Source organism: Haliotis cracherodii, unplaced genomic scaffold (genome assembly GCF_022045235.1).
Source record: "Haliotis cracherodii isolate W230 unplaced genomic scaffold, xgHalCrac1.p SCAF_2, whole genome shotgun sequence".
Taxonomy (NCBI): domain Eukaryota; kingdom Metazoa; phylum Mollusca; class Gastropoda; order Lepetellida; family Haliotidae; genus Haliotis; species Haliotis cracherodii.
In genome coordinates, this window is record NW_027266275.1 from 65,606,184 (window position 1) to 65,624,816 (window position 18,633).

At 37.7% G+C, this 18,633-nt stretch overlaps 1 protein-coding gene across 1 annotated transcript in view; it reads left to right on the plus strand.

Annotated features, from left to right (window-relative positions):
• The window catches only part of LOC139468371 (cadherin-87A-like), a 46,078-nt gene extending 32,058 nt beyond the window's left edge, over positions 1-14,020 (plus strand). Inside the window, exons 31-41 of the mRNA XM_071250292.1 lie at positions 695-802; positions 3,614-3,734; positions 5,069-5,329; positions 6,587-6,834; positions 8,475-8,563; positions 9,451-9,540; positions 10,109-10,253; positions 10,598-10,722; positions 11,454-11,485; positions 11,760-11,785; positions 13,074-14,020. Coding sequence (XP_071106393.1) covers positions 695-802; positions 3,614-3,734; positions 5,069-5,329; positions 6,587-6,834; positions 8,475-8,563; positions 9,451-9,540; positions 10,109-10,253; positions 10,598-10,722; positions 11,454-11,485; positions 11,760-11,785; positions 13,074-13,817 — 1,989 coding nt within the window. The 3' untranslated portion in view covers positions 13,818-14,020. The remainder of the gene's footprint in view (positions 1-694; positions 803-3,613; positions 3,735-5,068; positions 5,330-6,586; positions 6,835-8,474; positions 8,564-9,450; positions 9,541-10,108; positions 10,254-10,597; positions 10,723-11,453; positions 11,486-11,759; positions 11,786-13,073) is intronic.
• Positions 14,021-18,633: the final 4,613 nt, after the last annotated feature.

Genomic DNA, 18,633 nt, shown 5'->3' on the forward strand with positions numbered 1-18,633 from the left:
GATAAAACACTCAAAAGTTGATAATTTTACTCTCATGTTCAATGATTTATGTGATTAAGAAATAAACGATGAGTGGAGTTCTTTATCATACAATGAAACACAGAAGGGAGAATAAACCATGACGGGCGCAGTCCGGAGTGGTTTATTCTCCCTGCAGTGTTTTGTTGTACAATAAACATCGACCAAGAGTTGTTTATTTCTTATGTGAGATATCAACATTATGTACAGCTTCTTTGGGGATGTTGATAAAATGTGCAAGCTTTAAAAGTAGTTACCTTAATTTTAATAATGATGACTCCCTGAAGAGAATCCGACCTCGGTAATGTCGGACAAGTCCATTTAATGAGCAGATGGATTAAGTTTGGTATTTCCTGCATATTCTCACAATCCTCACGTCAATTATCTGTACCTTTTCTCCTAATACCGATAGACATGTCTTTCTCACTATGGATGCGCTCATTCGGCCATTTTTTTCTGCACACCCCAGCTAACAACTCAGTAGACACTTCCCTCTCAAAAATAATGTCGTCCAGTATATGACGTCATCAAGGTGCATGCACATTGTTGAATCTCCAAAAATGATGTCATGATAGAAGAATGTTTTATCGTGAAATAAACCACGCTTTGTTCTTTGCTACCTTATTTTTCTGTTTAAACAACAGTTGTATTATGTTTCAATGGCATCATGTTTCAGTTGTTGCTGTCGGCCAAAGATCGTGGAGATCCAGCTCTGGAGGCCACCCGCTTCCTGACTGTAATAATCATGGATGTCAATGACAATGTGCCCAAGTTCCCCATGAGCGTGAGTATTTTCCAACCTTAGAGATACAGGGTTCTTTTTCAAACTAGTCCAGAGGACAAAAACTCAGAGTCTGTAGCCAGTCCCACTTGAACAAGACAAAATGTTGTCTATGTTTAAAATTTCTGTCAGTTTTATTCAGTTCCGATTTGTAGCAACATTGAAGCATTATTATCCCAATTGCGTGGGTCGATGCTCATGATATCAGTCACTGGATTGTCTGGCCCAGACTCCATTATTTACAGACCGCCGTCATATAGCTGGAATGTTGCTGAGTGCGGCGTTAAACAACATACAAACAGAATTATAGCCCTCAAGTGCTACTAGTCAATGAGGACAAGCATCACTGGACTTTTTCTTGTCCTCAGCGCAGTTTAGTAGTCTTTGGTCATTTCTTTTACACACTAAAGATTAATATGTGGGTTTCAAATGTTATTGACACCCTTGTCATCAGGATAACAGTATATAAGATGAAATAAACCATACTTGGTTTGGAGAAAGAGTATAACCATGATAAAAGATGAACTGTCATATGACAAGCTCATGTGAACATCCAACTCTAGTTTCAAAAACATTAAAGCTGCATGTTAGTGTCATTAATATTATGTGAGGAGAACTCGCAATTTATGTAATACATGATATAATAATTGTAATATATGTATATGTGTAATACATGATATAATAATTGTAATATACCTATATGTGTAATACATGATATAATAATTGTAATATACGTATATGTGTAATACATGATATAATAATTGTAATATACCTATATGTGTAATACATAATATAATAATTGTAATATACGTATGTGTAATACATGATATAATAATTGTAATATACGTATATGTGTAATACATAATATAATAATTGTAATATATGTATATGTGTAATACATGATATAATAATTGTAATATACCTATATGTGTAATACATGATATAATAATTGTAATATACGTATATGTGTAATACATGATATAATAATTGTAATATACCTATATGTGTGATACATGATATAATAATTGTAATATACATATATGTGTAATACATAATATAATAATTGTAATATACCTATATGTGTAATACATAATATAATAATTGTAATATACGTATGTGTAATACATGATATAATAATTGTAATATATGTATATGTGTAATACATAATATAATAATTGTAATATATGTATATGTGTAATACATGATATAATAATTGTAATATACCTATATGTGTAATACATGATATAATAATTGTAATATACCTATATGTGTGATACATGATATAATAATTGTAATATACCTATATGTGTAATACATGATATAATAATTGTAATATACGTATATGTGTAATACATGATATAATAATTGTAATATACATATATGTGTAATACATGATATAATAATTGTAATATACCTATATGTGTAATACATGATATAATAATTGTAATATACCTATATGTGTAATACATAATATAATAATTGTAATATACGTATATGTGTAATACATAATATAATAATTGTAATATACGTATTTGTGTGCAGTCAACTACGGTTATAACGAACTCAAAGGGACTTCTAATTTTAGTTTGTTATAACCGTAGTTCGTTATAAGCATATATACAGCATAACTACTGCAAATAGTCGGGACCAAAAAGTAAGTTCGTTATATCCGTCAGTTCGTTATAAGCGTGTTCGTTATAACCGTAGTTTACTGTAATACATGATATAATAATTGTAATATATGTATATGTGTAATACATGATATAATAATTGTAATATACGTATATGTGTAATACATAATATAATAATTGTAATATATGTATATGTGTAATACATGATATAATAATTGTAATATACCTATATGTGTAATACATGATATAAAAATTGTAATATACATATATGTGTAATACATAATATAATAATTGTAATATACGTATATGTGTAATACATAATATAATAATTGTAATATACCTATATGTGTAATACATGATATAATAATTGTAATATACGTATATGTGTAATACATGATATAATAATTGTAATATACCTATATGTGTAATACATAATATAATAATTGTAATATACGTATATGTGTAATACATGATATAATAATTGTAATATACATATATGTGTAATACATGATATAATAATTGTAATATACGTATATGTGTAATACATAATATAATAATTGTAATATACGTATATGTGTAATACATAATATAATAATTTTGATATATGTATATGTGTAATACATGATATAATAATTGTAATATATGTATATGTGTAATACATGATATAATAATTGTAATATACATATATACATATACATATGTGTAATACATGATATAATAATTGTAATATACATATATACATATACATATATGTATACATGGTATAATAATTGTAATATACGTATATGTGTAATACATAATATAATAATTGTAATATACGTATATATGTAATACATGATATGATAATTGTAATATACGTATATGTGTAATACATAATATAATAATTGTAATATATGTATATGTGTAATACATGATATAATAATTGTAATATATGTATATGTGTAATACAGATATAATAATTGTAATATATGTATATGTGTAATACAGATATGATAATTGTAATATACGTATATGTGTAATACATGATATAATAATTGTAATATACGTATATGTGTAATACATGGTATAATAATTGTAATATACGTATATGTGTAATACACGTAAAATAAATGTAATATACGTATATGTATATATATGTAATACATGTATAAAGCTTGTAATATATAAAATCCTTGTATTTCAGGATGGGAAGACAATCCCCTATCTATTTACTGTCCCAGAGAACACAGGACAAGGGGCCACAGTCGGCACTGTCAACGCCACCGATATAGACACCATTGACACAGTGTATTACGCTATTCTTGGTAAGAACATAACATGAAATATCTAATGCCAGTCAGGAAATGTATTTTCCAGTATTACAAACAATCCTACCTGAATTTTTCAATTTTCTCTCACTTGGCAGATCGTGCCATTCGGACATGAATGCTTTTTCACATTACAGTCATTTAAATACTTGCTGCATCCTTGTTAAAAGTGCTAATTGGCTTGCTAGATAAACACACATTGGACACACACTAGTTAATGTTCAAGTGTTTGCCAACAGCTTTTGACAGAAAAATGCCAGTATATAGAGGACATTTTGGAGTTAAAGACTAATACTCAGTGCTGATATCGGGAACAGACAGATGCTGCAGTACTGAGAGTTTAAATAATGTTTTAACACTTTAAATGCTGGTTTATGGAGAATCCCAGAGTAGTGAGGTGCTGGTTTATAGATAATCCCAGAGTACTGAGATGCTGGTTTAAAAAGAATCCCAGAGTACTGAGGTGCTGGTTTCTAGAGAATCCGAGAGTAGTGAGGTGCTGGTTTATAAAGAATCCCAGAGTAGTGAGGTGCTGGTTTATAAAGAATCCCAGAGTAATGAGGTGCTGGTTTATAGAACATGTCAGAGTAGTGAGGTGCTGGTTTATAGAGAGTACCAGAGTAGCGAGGTGCTGGTTTATAGAGAGTACCAGAGTAGTGAGGTGCTGGTTTATAGAGAGTACCAGAGTAGTGAGGTGCTGGTTTATGGAGAGTACCAGAGTAGTGAGGTTCTGGTTTATAGAGGGTACCAGAGTAGTGAGATGCTGGTTTATAGAGTACCAGAGTAGTGAGGTGCTGGTTTATAGAGAGTACCAGAGTAGTGAGGTGCTGGTTTATAGAGAGTACCAGAGTAGTGAGGTGCTGGTTTATAGAGAGTACCAGAGTAGTGAGGTTCTGGTTTATAGAGTACCAGAGTAGTGAGGGGCTGGTTTATGAAGAGTACCAGAGTAGTGAGGTGCTGGTTTATAGAGAGCACCAGAGTCCACTGTGTTCATGCCCACAGCGGCATGGCTTACCAGTACACATGCACTTAAAACAGTGAACTGCATTAGAAGGGTTATCAGAGGAGATCTAGCTCTATCATGTCCAGGATCTCAAAGATGGAAATTCCATCAAAATCTGATACGTACAGACTTGAGAAGGGCTTGAGAAGTCAACAGTGTTACATATTGTACAATGTTACTGTATTAAGAAATCTGGTCAACTATATTTTTTTATGCCCATAAACTTAAAATAGTCATTGCATGAAGATTTCTCTGTGAGCTAGGCACTGAGTACATGTGAAGGAGATATGTGATAGATATTGGCAATATGGTTATTGTGTGGCTTCAGCTGGCGATACGGACACATTCGGTATTGACAGCAATGGAACGATCTACCTGAAGAAAGATGTTGACCGTGAACAAGTCTCCTCCTACACTCTGGACATCATTGCCAGCAACAACATCAGCGACTACAGCGTGGTCACACGTCGAAAACGATCAACAAATCCCAGCATTGTTACAGTGCGTGTTGATATCCTTGATGTGGAGGATGAGGCGCCTGTGTTTACTTCATTCAATGGACCTAACGGTGCCAAGGAATATTATGGATGTGAGTTTTTGGGTTGGGTATTGTATTTCAACATATATATGATAGTTCAAAGTCATGAATCCAGGAAGCATTATTAAGTGTTGTTTGTTTGTTGTTCAACACCACACTCAGCAATATTCCAGCTATAAGATGGCAGTCTGTAAATTATCGAGTCTGGACCAGAAAATCCAGTGATCGACATCATGAGCATCAATCCACGCAATTGGCATACAATGACATGCATCAACCAAGTCAGTGAGCCTGACCACCCGATCCCGTTAGTTGCCTCTTACGACCAGCATAGTCGCCCCGGATCTTCACGGGTCTAGTTTTATAAAGAAACATCATTATTCTGTCATCATTGCATCCTACTTCCCAAGAGGGCAAAGCTTTCGTGAAATAAGCGAGATAATAAACATTGCTTTAAGCCGCATCAGTATCATGAAATGAAGGCTGGAAATTATTTTGAAACAGTTTAAGTTGAAATGTGTGAAAGCAGGATCGTGCTCTACAACTGCAGCGCATCGCCAGTCCAGGAGAAAAGGTTGTAATTAGCTCCATGTGTGAAACTGAAGCAGTTCCACTGTGATGATGTGTTCATTAACTGCGAGTCTGGTGTGCAGCATACAGTGTGTTTTGAATCAAACTAGGAGCCAATGGAGCAGAGCCTACTCACCCTTTAGGTCTCAGGCCTCAGAGTTGCAAATAATTTGGTTGCCATGGCGATTGAAATTTCCACTTTGCGACCAATTGTATTTAAGCAGTTGCCACTTGTCTAATTGGAAAAATCTTATATTACTAACTAGTGCAGAAATACCATACATTAATAAATACTGATCGAGTAAACTAAACTTCAATTTAAAATTTTTAAAAATCAACATGGTAAATATTAATCGATAATCTTGTGAAGTATTTACAACAACGTATATAACAATATAGCTTTTTACACTAAACGTAAGAATCGGTATTCCTGCAGTTTGGCAGATGAGATATGCTTAAACTGTATTGTATATTACTGACTATAATGTTGAACTTTGGCTCTTTATTATTTTTTCACCAGGCTTCTTGAATTTCTCTTTGGCTTCCTTATCCTAAAAACAATTGTTTGGAGACAATGGCTCTTTAGGAAGAAATTAAACTTTGAGGCCTGGGTCTCTATAAGGCGTGGAGGTCTTTGGATTTATTGTCTGCAAAGGCATCTTTGTTAGAAATTTGCCCGCAGTCATGATATTGCTGAAAGAGGTGTAGTATGTGACTCACTCCTTCAATCTATTCCAGGTATAAGCTCCACGGCGCCGTTTGGTAAGAGTGTGGTAGAGGTTGCGGCCACCGACGCTGACTCTGCTGGTCGGCAAGGTATCTCCTTCTCCCTCACCTCGGGTAACACGGGGGACATCTTTGCCATCGACCAAGTAACAGGCCTCATTAGCAACCAAAATCTCTTGGGCAGCATCAGCACCAAGGACTTCTACCTCACCGCCACAGCAACTGACAAGGGCAACCTGACCAGGAACGCCCCTGTCAAGGTGGGAAATTAGTTGCTGGGCCTCCACTACAGTGAAACCCCGATTCTGTTCATCCAGATAACCCTGCCGTCAAAATGCAGGGACTTATCCAGGAGTTTAAACATAGTGCCCCTGGCATGCAATTTAGGAAACAATAGTTGGGATTTTTAAGTTCTTCTTGTTTTTAATTCAGAGGTAGGCCCATTGACATTGTGCGACATGCGATAATATATAACTAAGCATTATACCTACTTCCTAATTGTTTGTCCTGTTGTCAGTGAAGTATGTCTATGAAACCCTAATATTAGTTATTAGTAATTGACGTAAATTATGAAACGTGTAATTCCAGTTTGGGAATTTTTAATGACATTTGTTGCAGACTTGGGGCCAATATTGGACTCTGAGCAGGTGATAAGCCCTGTAGAGATGTTTCTACATTTATGTACAAACCCATGATCCATTAGTCTTGACCCGTGAAGATCCGGGGTACAATAGGTCTTCAGCAACCCAGGATTTCCGTAAAACCGACTATGCTCGTTGTAAGACACAACTAACGGGATTGGTTGGTCAGGCCTGCTGACTTGGTTGATGCATGTCATCGTATCTCAAATGCATGGATCGATGCTCATGATATCAATCACTGGATTTTCTGGTCCAGACTTATTTACAGATGGCTGTCATATGGCTGGAATATTTCCAAGCGTGGTGTTAAACAACAAACAAACCATCAGTCTGTAAATTTAACAGCTTAATAACACTGTATATGGTATAGCTCGATTCATAACACAAGTAATGATAAAGACCATTTAAGGCAGACATTCCCCGTCAAACATATTTGTAATACCATATTCCATGAAATAAGCGCCCCACTCTAATAAGCGCCCACGACGATAATTGCTAATGTATTGGCTAGTGAACAATCCCAATTAGCACCCCTTCCGATTGATCAATGTACACAAGACTAATTTATTCATGTATAATACACACTCACGTGTTATATGCACCCTTAATTATGGGCAATTAAATACTGGAAAAATATATCTGTCGTATATAAACATTTCAGGCTGTCAGCATAAACCACAAAATTTACAATCTTTCACTCTGTTATTTTTCCACCAAAATAATATTCTAATAAGAGCCCCCTATTTCTTATTACGTTGGACTGCTTCCGTGGTCTAGTGGTAGAGCGTCTGCCCAGAGAGCGGAAGGTCTGGGGTTCGATCCGGGGTCATACCAAAAGATGTTAAAAGATGGTACTTGTTATTACCCTGTCCGGCGCTCGGCATTAAGGGGCTAAAACAAGGACTGGTCGGCTCGGAGTCAGTATAGTGTGTCTGAGTGGGGTATTCATGATAAACAGCGGCATGGTATCTCAGTGGGCTAGCACTATAAATCGGTATCAGTCCGGACTAGTACAAACAGCCACACATACACAAACACACGTACATGCACGTCGCTATATAAGTGCAATAACCTTGGACGCGACGTTAAACCCCATTTCACCTCACCTCACCTTATTACGTCGAATGAGGTACCTATTTACATTCAGGTAAACATTGCCTTTGCTTATTGCTCTTTCAGAAGAGTATGTTGGTGTAAATGTATGTGGAGTACAGTGATGGCTTTCAGTTTCTCAGATGTTGTTGCATATTTATTTTCAGATCTTTGTTGTATCACGTGAGGATGAGGCAAAGATTGTGATCAATCAGAAGTCATCTGAAGTGCGCCTGTTCATTCAGCAGCTGAGAAGGTACAGTTACACTGCTGACACCTGAATGTGTCCTGTTGTCCCAACCGGTTACTACTACTGATTGTGCTGTGAAGTGTCACCTTGTCACATGTTGTTATGGTGTTATATCCCACTTGGATTGTAAAAAGGTTGCTATGTTACTGTGGATTGTAAATATGGCCGCTGTGTTACTGTGGATTGTAAATAGGGTTGCTGTGTTACTGTGGATTGTAAATAGGGTTGCTGTGTTACTGAAGATTGTAAATATGGCTGCTGTGTTACTGTGGATTGTAATTAGTGTTGCTATGTTACTGTGAATTGTAAATAGGGTTGCTATGTTACTGTGGATTGTAAATAGGGTTGCTATGTTACTGTGGATTGTAAAAAGGGTTGCTGTGTAACTGTGGATTGTAAAAAGGGTTGCTGTGTAACTGGATTGTAAAAGGGGTTGCTGTGTAACTGTGGATTGTATATAAGGTTGCTATATTCTGTGGATTGTAAATAAGGTTGCTATAATACTGTGGACTGTAAATAAGGTTTCTGTGGATTTTAAAACTGCCAGGATTAACAAATCAACAGTATGGAATAATGTTCTTCGTATATATGAGGTTCAGTTGGGTAGCCTAGTGGTTAAAACATTCGCTCGTCACACCGAAGACCGGGTTTCGATTCCTGACAAGGGTACAATGTGTGAAGACCATTTCTGGTGTCCTCCGCCGTGATATTGCTGGAATATTGCTAAAAGCGGCGTAATATCAAACTCACTCACTCACTAGTATATATGAAGACTTGCTGTAATGAAAAAAGCAGGGATTCCTGATTAACAAGGTCTTGAGGAACTTGGTTTCACTGTGTGTATGGCAATTGTCTTTCTATGATTATTTACTGGATGTGTGATTTGTGTGCAGGTTGATACAACAAGACAAGGGCATCCAGTACGTGTGTGTTACAGAGATCAGTGATCACGTGACAGCCGCAGGACGTATTGACAACACAAAGTATGTAAAAACAGCCTTGATACTTATCTCTCACAATAGCAAACATGGCACCTGGCAATGCTCATGTAAATGATCCATATGCCATCAACAGTGTTCGGAAATGCAATGGAAACTTATTGAGTAAACTAGGGTCAATTAAACATAACAATGACTCTAGAAATACAATTCACAATTCATTTTTATCCCATTCCATGACATCCTTTTATAACACAACACATATGTTATAAATGAATGTCGCATTGAAATGCAACCTCTAAATACAAGTTTATAACATGGAAAAAGTGTTCAAAACTGTTAAACAGTAAAATACCACTAACTGTTCAGAACAAGTAAGGTCTTGTTCCTTTAATATCATTTTCATCCCCTATCTTCCCTGATTTCTCAACACACTAAGGGCAGACAACTCTAGGCACATTTCTGCGGCACCACAACATGTACCTCTACGTATAAATTAACAATAATCTGATAATGAAGAACACAAGACATTGGTGTGCTATGGTTGCAAGTTGTTTTATAACACAAATCATCAATGGCTGATGCAATTAATGGCAAAGGATGTTTCCTTCAGGACTGACGTGTTTGTAACAGCGGTGTATGGAGGAGAGAACACCTACAAAGTCTACAACACTCAGGGACTACTGACCATCATCAATGATGCCCGGAGTTCCAACATCAGTAGCAGCTATGACGGCCTGTACATAACAGGGACCGGTGTAAGTACTAGAAGACATCAATGTACGTAACTGTGACCGGTTTAAGTACTAGAAGACATCAATGTACGTAACTGTGACCGGTTTAAGTACTAGAAGACATCAATGTACGTAACTGTGACCGGTTTAAGTACTAGAAGACATCAATGTACGTAACTGTGACCGGTTTAAGTACTAGAAGACATCAATGTATGTAACTGTGACCGGTTTAAGTACTAGAAGACATCACTGTACATAAAGGAGACCGGTGTCAGTTGTAGACATGTTTTTCCTCAATAGCCATTCAAATGCTGAAAAGGCATAGATAGAATCTATCAACCTAATATCCATCCTAATCTTGCCTGCAGAGAAGGACAGAGGAGGAGGATTTGACAGAGTACACCCCAGTTCTGGCAGTGCTGATCATCGTCATCCTGCTCGTCATCATGGCCATCATCCTGCTGTGCCTGGCGTGCTACTGCATCTCCGACTCGTAAGTCCATCCTCCCCTGCTGTCGCTACATCAATCAACCTGTGCCATTAGTTCCATAAGGGAAATCCTGTTCATCATCATGGTTCTGTTGACAAAGATTCCAAGCTTAATTGCTTCATATGCAGATATCTTCTATTAACGTGTGGATTGGTTGAGAAATTCAGACTTTAAGAAACTATTGTGTTTCATTGAGAATATGCATGTATTTGCCCGTGTTAGGCTAAATAAAATAATAGTCTTGGTTCTCAGGCACCACCCGCATCATCATTAAGTCTGCCGCATGTTTCATTTTTATTTCCATTTTAACCCCCCCCCAAAAAAACAAATCCTTAAATATTCCAAGTCCAATGGAAGTCAAATACTGTATTCCAGTATTTTACTAATTAAGAAAAACATTTATGTAGGGAGGCCCTTTCCCAGGTTTATTGGGACTGTTTATTTGGTTTAATACTAGTTTGAACAACAACATAAGAACCAAAAGAAACCACCGCCCACACACACTCTATTTTCAAAAGCCATTGCCTGAGAACCAATTCTTTTATTTTTTTTTAAGCCTTAGTTTTAACTTTTATTTCAAGAGTTGTTTGAGGAAACGGACCTCAAACAAACCTTGAACACAGTTTCCTTGTGTTGCATCCTGCCTTTAGTAATTTAGCAACACAATCCATGACATGATACCCAGTAGAAAACTACAGAACATATTTCACTTTCTCTTTCCTTTTTAATTTTAGGAAGAACAAAAAACTGCGAAAGACAGAAGCTCGTAAGTCATACATTTACGTTTCTGTCACCCTCACAGAGATAAATATCACATTATTACTATCCTTTTCATGTTTCAAGTTCCTGAGGTGTCTTTCATGCTGTGGTACCCAAACAACAGTTCAATTCTAAAGAAACCATCGAAAAATATAGCTATCCTTCTGCAAAGTACCAGCATATGAAAATTGCAACAGTGGCTGTTGTTTGACATCTCATTTTTAGATGATGTAGTTCAACGTCAGTTACACTTAACTTTATGCATATTACTTTCATTCCAGGACGTTTCACAGTGGTGACACAGGAGGTGAGTTATGCAGGCTGATATGGTTGATGTTTCATAAACCAGTTTCTAAATGGTTGCTATTACATAAGCCAGTTAGTTTCTGTATGGTTCATTTTACATAAGCCAGTTTCTAAATGGGTGATGTAACATAAGCCAGTTAGTTTATCAATGGTTGATATTACTTAAGCCAATATCTAAATGGTTGATATTACATATGCCAGTTAGTTTCTGTATGGTTCATTTTACATAAGCCAGTTTCTAAATGGGTGATGTAACATAAGCCAGTTAGTTTATCAATGGTTGATATTACTTAAGCCAATATCTAAATGGTTGATATTACATATGCCAGTTAGTTTCTGTATGGTTCATTTTACATAAGCCAGTTTCTAAATGGGTGATGTAACATAAGCCAGTTAGTTTATCAATGGTTGATATTACTTAAGCCAATATCTAAATGGTTGATATTACATATGCCAGTTAGTTTCTGTATGGTTCATTTTACATAAGCCAGTTTCTAAATGGGTGATGTAACATAAGCCAGTTAGTTTATCAATGGTTGATATTACTTAAGCCAATATCTAAATGGTTGATATTACATATGCCAGTTAGTTTCTGTATGGTTCATTTTACATAAGCCAGTTTCTAAATGGGTGATGTAACATAAGCCAGTTAGTTTATCAATGGTTGATATTACTTAAGCCAATATCTAAATGGCTGCTATTACATAAGCCAGTTAGTTTCTGTATGGTTCATTTTACATAAGCCAGTTTCTAAATGGGTGATGTAACATAAGCCAGTTAGTTTATCAATGGTTGATATTACTTAAGCCAATATCTAAATGGCTGCTATTACATAAGCCAGTTAGTTTCTGTATGGTTCATTTTACATAAGCCAGTTTCTAAATGGGTGATGTAACATAAGCCAGTTAGTTTATCAATGGTTGATATTACTTAAGCCAATATCTAAATGGTTGCTATTACATATGCCAGTAAGTTTCTGTATGGTTGGTTAGTTTATAAATGGTTGACAGTCATTGGTCAATAGATTGTTATGTAAGGACTAAACTGTAAACTTAAATAAGTGTTTAGTATCCCTCCTGCTGACATTCATTATTTGAATGACATTCTTGTCAGCATCAAAACATTAAGTGCAGTGACACTCCATAATGCAGGGATGACATAATATCATGTCATTGGTTTCGAGGGATGCTGTGATACCTGTATTCTGTAAGATGTTGATAATCCAAGGATTTGCAGTTGTTGATGATTAATTCATCTTTGAAAACCACCCATTTCTATGTTTGTCACAGCCGGTGAAGATTGTGAGTCCAGTGTATGACAACCAAGCCTTCTATAGAGAAGAAGAACCCGTCCGGGCGCCCATGCCTGTACCTAATCCAAGCGATGATTATGCAGTGGTGCAGAAAAAGCGACCTCCAAGTGATGAAGTCCCTATGGTAGCTGCCCCGGTAGTGATGTCTCAATCTTACACTGCACCAGCACAACCCAGCTACGAAGGCCCAGTGCCTGTCATAGAGACCACAGTGGTGGAGGACGAACCACCTGTCCAGCAGTCCTACGAACCTGAGCCTGTTATTGTAACCGAGTTCTATCCCGACCCTGAACCTCAAGTCATACATGTCCCTGCTCCAGAGCCTCAAATCATCATCCAGGAACCAGACCTGGAACCCCAAACTGTCTACATTCCTGACCCGGAACCCCAAACTGTCTACATTCCTGACCCGGAACCCCAAGATGTCTACATCCCTGACCCCGAGCCTCAGGACACATACATACCCGACCCCGATCCATACGAAACTGTCTACATTCCTAGCCCAGAGCCTCCAACATCCTACCAACCCATCCCTGAAGTATATCCCGAGGAAGGCAGTGAGGAAATAGTGGTTCAATTTTCCGATGACATACCACCAACTACCCCCCGCTATAGCCCTCCCCCCAGCGCCCCCTCAAGCCCCTCCTCCAGTCTGAAGCAAAGCTTTCCGCCTTCCCTGCCGCAGCAGGATGAGGACAACATGGCCACTGCCATGATGTAAACGTTAGCCCTCGGAGCGGGTCAGTTATCTCCCAACAGTATGTTACCCTGCCATTGTACAGAACCTCACCAGTGCATCATACCACATGCTTAGCAGGTATAACTAGTAGCATGGTAAAGTTCGCCATTGTTTATAGCCTATGAACATAATGTATTATATGGATGGCCTCCAAGTCTCCAAACTATAAAATGCAAAGATTATGACATGAACTATGAAAAAAGTCAATTTGTTAAAAATATCGGTACCACAACGGATACATGGGATAACAAAGGAACATGTAAAAGTTCCTGTCATGTTGTTGGTTATAGTTGACTTTATTAAATTATTTTCCATAATTGGTTTTGTAATTGGTTTTGTTCTAAATTTTCTCATCAGACATCGACCCAATTATCTGTATGTTGTACCAATGTGTATTTAATTTACATAGAGAGTAACATTCCTAGTTGTACATATACTGTATTTAATCTGTGATATATGGTGAAATATTAATGTAGAAATTATGGCCAATTGAGTCTTCGTTTATGGCATTTATTTTCAGTCATTTTTTTACATAATCAAATTTAAGTCTCCTATTCATCTTACTTCAATACAAATCAAAACATATTTTCTTTTTATGATTTATTTTATTTCGTTCAAGGAAGTAGTGTAACATCTTATTATGCTACAGTTGTCTAAAGATTTCAAACTTGCACTGCAGTATGGTTACATACACAAACAAGTTCAGTATCTTGACATGTGCTATTTTGCTTCCCATGTTATTTAGCTGGGCTGCACCTACAGGGATGCCCTGTGGATTTGATTTAAGAGTTTTCAAAGTTGTACTGAAAACAGAAAATCTATCAAAGGTTTTATAAGGTTTTTATATACATGTATGAAAGGTATTTTTATAGAATAAAACACTAAATATACATTTTTGTCCCTTATTCTTTCATCAATGAACAAGAATGGATAAGAAGTGGCAGGTAAAGACACAAGTTACTTTGTGAATAGAGACGACAAATTACAAACACATACATCTTGAGAGCACAATCGCCAACTTGTAACTTCTAAATGCAGGTTAAAACCTTTGCCCCATGTTGTAAGCAGGACACCTATTGTGTTGTAATGTTTTAATGGGGTCCCCAGCATCTTTCCGAGGCGAGGCAAGCGTGTCCACTAGCCTGTATCAAAGCCAAGTTTCTACTGTGGAAACAAGACTTTGATAACAAAGGCTTGTGGACGCTCTTGCCTCGGGAAGATGAGGCCCCAGTGGAGTGAGTGAGTGAGTTGGGTTTAAGGCCACTTTTAACATTATTCCAGTCATATCGCGGCAGGTCAGCTTAATGTGTGAGGAAAGCCTGAAGGAATGCAGGTTCCAGACGTTAACCACTTTGGTGAAACCCACGAGCATGGGTATGGTGCTGACAAACCTAGAAACATAATTGGGGCGAACCGAGATTCAAACCCACAATCATAGGTTTCTGGCGTGCCCAAGGGATGCAACTCTGCACAGCGAATCGGGGTGCCTCAGACGACTAGGCCACCCCAGTGGAGACCCCAGTTATACTAGCTCAAGCACTGCCCTCACCAGCACTGTCTGTGGTTAGGGGGCCAAACTGGATATGGTGTCAGGGTGGGCGACTTGGTTAATTGCATGAAACAACATCATAGGTGACACACCAGGAGGAAAGGGACCTTATGGGTGCTGGGATACAATTGTGCTACTACGTCATAAAGCTGTTTGACATCAACTAACTTCCATACAAATCGCTGTGTGTGCGGACTGTACAAAAACTATTTTATTTTTCTCCCATTAGTTTTTAATATAATAAAAACATCATTTCAAAACATTTCAGCATACATGACTATGTTTAGTAAATCTGACAATATCGAAAAACTGCAATTATTACAAAAACAGTTATGTCTAAAACTGAAAAATTGCAGAAAATGAGTCCAAATGTTTGATGCCTTATCATAATGAATATGAATTGAAGCATATGAATTGTATTCTTGTGTTCCTAAGATACAGTAGTTTCATCAAAATATAATGAGAAGTAATGACATTTCACCCCTAAGATCCCTTACCTTATGTTTGGTCACATATAATGAATAACTGGTTTGTCTGCCCCGAGTAATGTCACGCCTGTGATAAAGCTGGAATATTGCTGACCGGCCTTAAACAAGACTGGCTGTCATTGACCAATCTCCAGCTTCTCCAGCTCCTCCAGCCAAAAAACGTGTTTTTATACAAATATACAATTTTATGATATTTGAAACATTTACAACACATGTACCATTGAACCTGATCTGTAGAATGCATGATATTGTAGGACAGAGTTGGGTCCTGGCTTACGTTCTACAGGTTCTCTGTCCAGTACAAGCAACATCCCAATGTCCAAAGACCTGTGACGAGCCAACCTGTACTTGAGAAACATTGTTTGTTGTTCAACAGAGCACTCTAGCTAAATAACGGCTGCCTGTAAACAATCAAGTCTGGATCAGACAATCCAGTGATTGATATTGAAAGCAATGGTGGTACGATAACACAATAAAAAAGTCCGAGACTGAAAATGCACATTCTTTGTTGGAATTCAACAAGGCAATTCCTATGCCATTTGCTATTACATATAAATGCTGTTAACTGCATTTAGGCAATAAAACAAGGACTGGTTGGTTTCGAGTGGGTATACTGTGTCTGATTGGGGTATCCATGTTAAACTGCGGCATGGTATCTCAGTGGGCACATACACACACAGTTTGATATATGCAATAATCCTGAACATCATTTCACCTCAGCACCATAAAATACTTCATTTGCCGATGATGGCAAATAAAACTCTGACGTATTTTTAAAAAATTAATAATTCTTACAAATACAAAGCCTATATTACATCATAACCATCAATCCTCTATTTTGGCTGTCATCACCCTATGAACTCTTCATATTTTCAACAGACGTCCTATTCACTGTCAACATCCACAAGAAGTTGTGGAAGTAATAGTATCTTGCTACCTACACCTCTTGATCATGCTTAAGGTGGGGTGTGCTATTGTCATCAAAGAAATCTTTTTGTCACTTCAATTGTATCTTCAGTATAATGTCGATTAGTGTTACTAGTAATAGTATCGGACCTTGAAGATCCGGGGTAGAATAGGTCTTCAGCAACCAATTCTTGCCCCAATAAGCGACTAACGGGATCGGGTGGTTAGGCTCGCTGACTTGGTTGATGCATGTCATCGTATCCCAATTGCGTAGATCGATGCTCATGATGTCAATCACTGGATTGCCTGGTTATCGGTCAGGAAGAGTCGTACAAACCATTCGCACATGCTGCTTTGATGCAAAAGACCAGGAAGACAGACCAGCCAGAATCTCCAGGCTCTGGACTTCTCAGGTCTCACGCACTCAGAAGATTGGAGTGCCAAAAGCATCTAAAACCTACCAGAGGTTGTTGCCATGAACCAATCCACGTCTCTGGGGAGGTTGGGACACAGACATACAGACATTACAGGGTCCCTGTACTCAGCAAAGGCATAGAACCACCAGATCTTCATCTCTGTTCTGTCTGTGAGCTCCGGCAAAACCTGACAGCGACACAGCCACAGGAGGCACGGGAAACGTCTTTTCATCTGGTGTAAGGCATCCTCAGATAAAGACATTACTGAAGCCACAGAAGCCGGTGGGCTTAAACTACGATCTGAGACAGTTATCAGCACGCCGAACTGCCATTTCTAGCTCCCGAAATCAGAGATCTGTCTACCAGCCTGGTGTCCAGGAATTCAGTGGAACACGTGGCTTACAGCTGCCAATTGAGACCCCGAAACATGTTCACAAGTGGGCTTCATTGTCTCAGACAAGTGGTGGCAACACAACACAATCGATTGTGACACAGCACCTTTCCCGTCCTTGTGGTAAAGGGGATGGCTGGGCGTCAGGAGCCTTGGAAGGTAGGGTTACCTTTTGAAAACCATATTGTCTACGGGATGTAGGACAGGTCATAGGTAGACGGCTAGTTTCAAGCTCAAAAGTCAGTACCACCAGAAATGACGTCATCAGAACCGGAAGTGATGTCATGGACGTGTAGCTCAGGAAGCACCAAACAGATAAGGGGAGAGAGAGAGAGAGAGAGAGAGAGAGAGAGAGAGAGAGAGAGAGAGAGAGAGAGAGAGAAGGGGTGGGTGGGGGTGGGGGGAAGAGGTTTTACGGATAAAACATTAAAAATCATGTTCAGTCTGCTAATTCGAATATAGTCCGGTACACAGTTGAACTTCAAAATAAAAAGAGAGTTTTCTCTGTGCATGCGTACTAGAACGGCATCCATTGACAATGTCACCTTGCCTACTATAGGTATTCTAAATATCAGTTATGGCGCGGGATAACAAAATAATGTGTAAGTACCAACACTTGCTCCCATGACCTATGAACATCAACATAAACTAACGTGTTCATCTCTACATTGGAAGAAACAGGGCACATGCTGTACTATTTTCCTACAAACACACATACCGCATTAACCGTAATAAGCGCTCAGAGGGGACTTATTAAAACATTACATAGAGATGGGGCGGTAATGAACAAACTTAGTCGATGAAACTACTTCTTTCGATAAAAGTTACTAAGCAATAATATTGACCTTCTGCTCTGTTGTTTTCTGTAAAATATATTGTAATACACAATAGAAAATATGGACTATCATGTAGACTTTCGGTCTTAATGGGCACACTTGAAGATTGGTCCAGAAGTTTGTCAAGGTCGCGTATTGGAGCAGAGGGCTTACTACGGCGAATACGGTAATGCGTGTGTGTGCACGTGTGTGTGTGTTAACGGTTTGCGCGC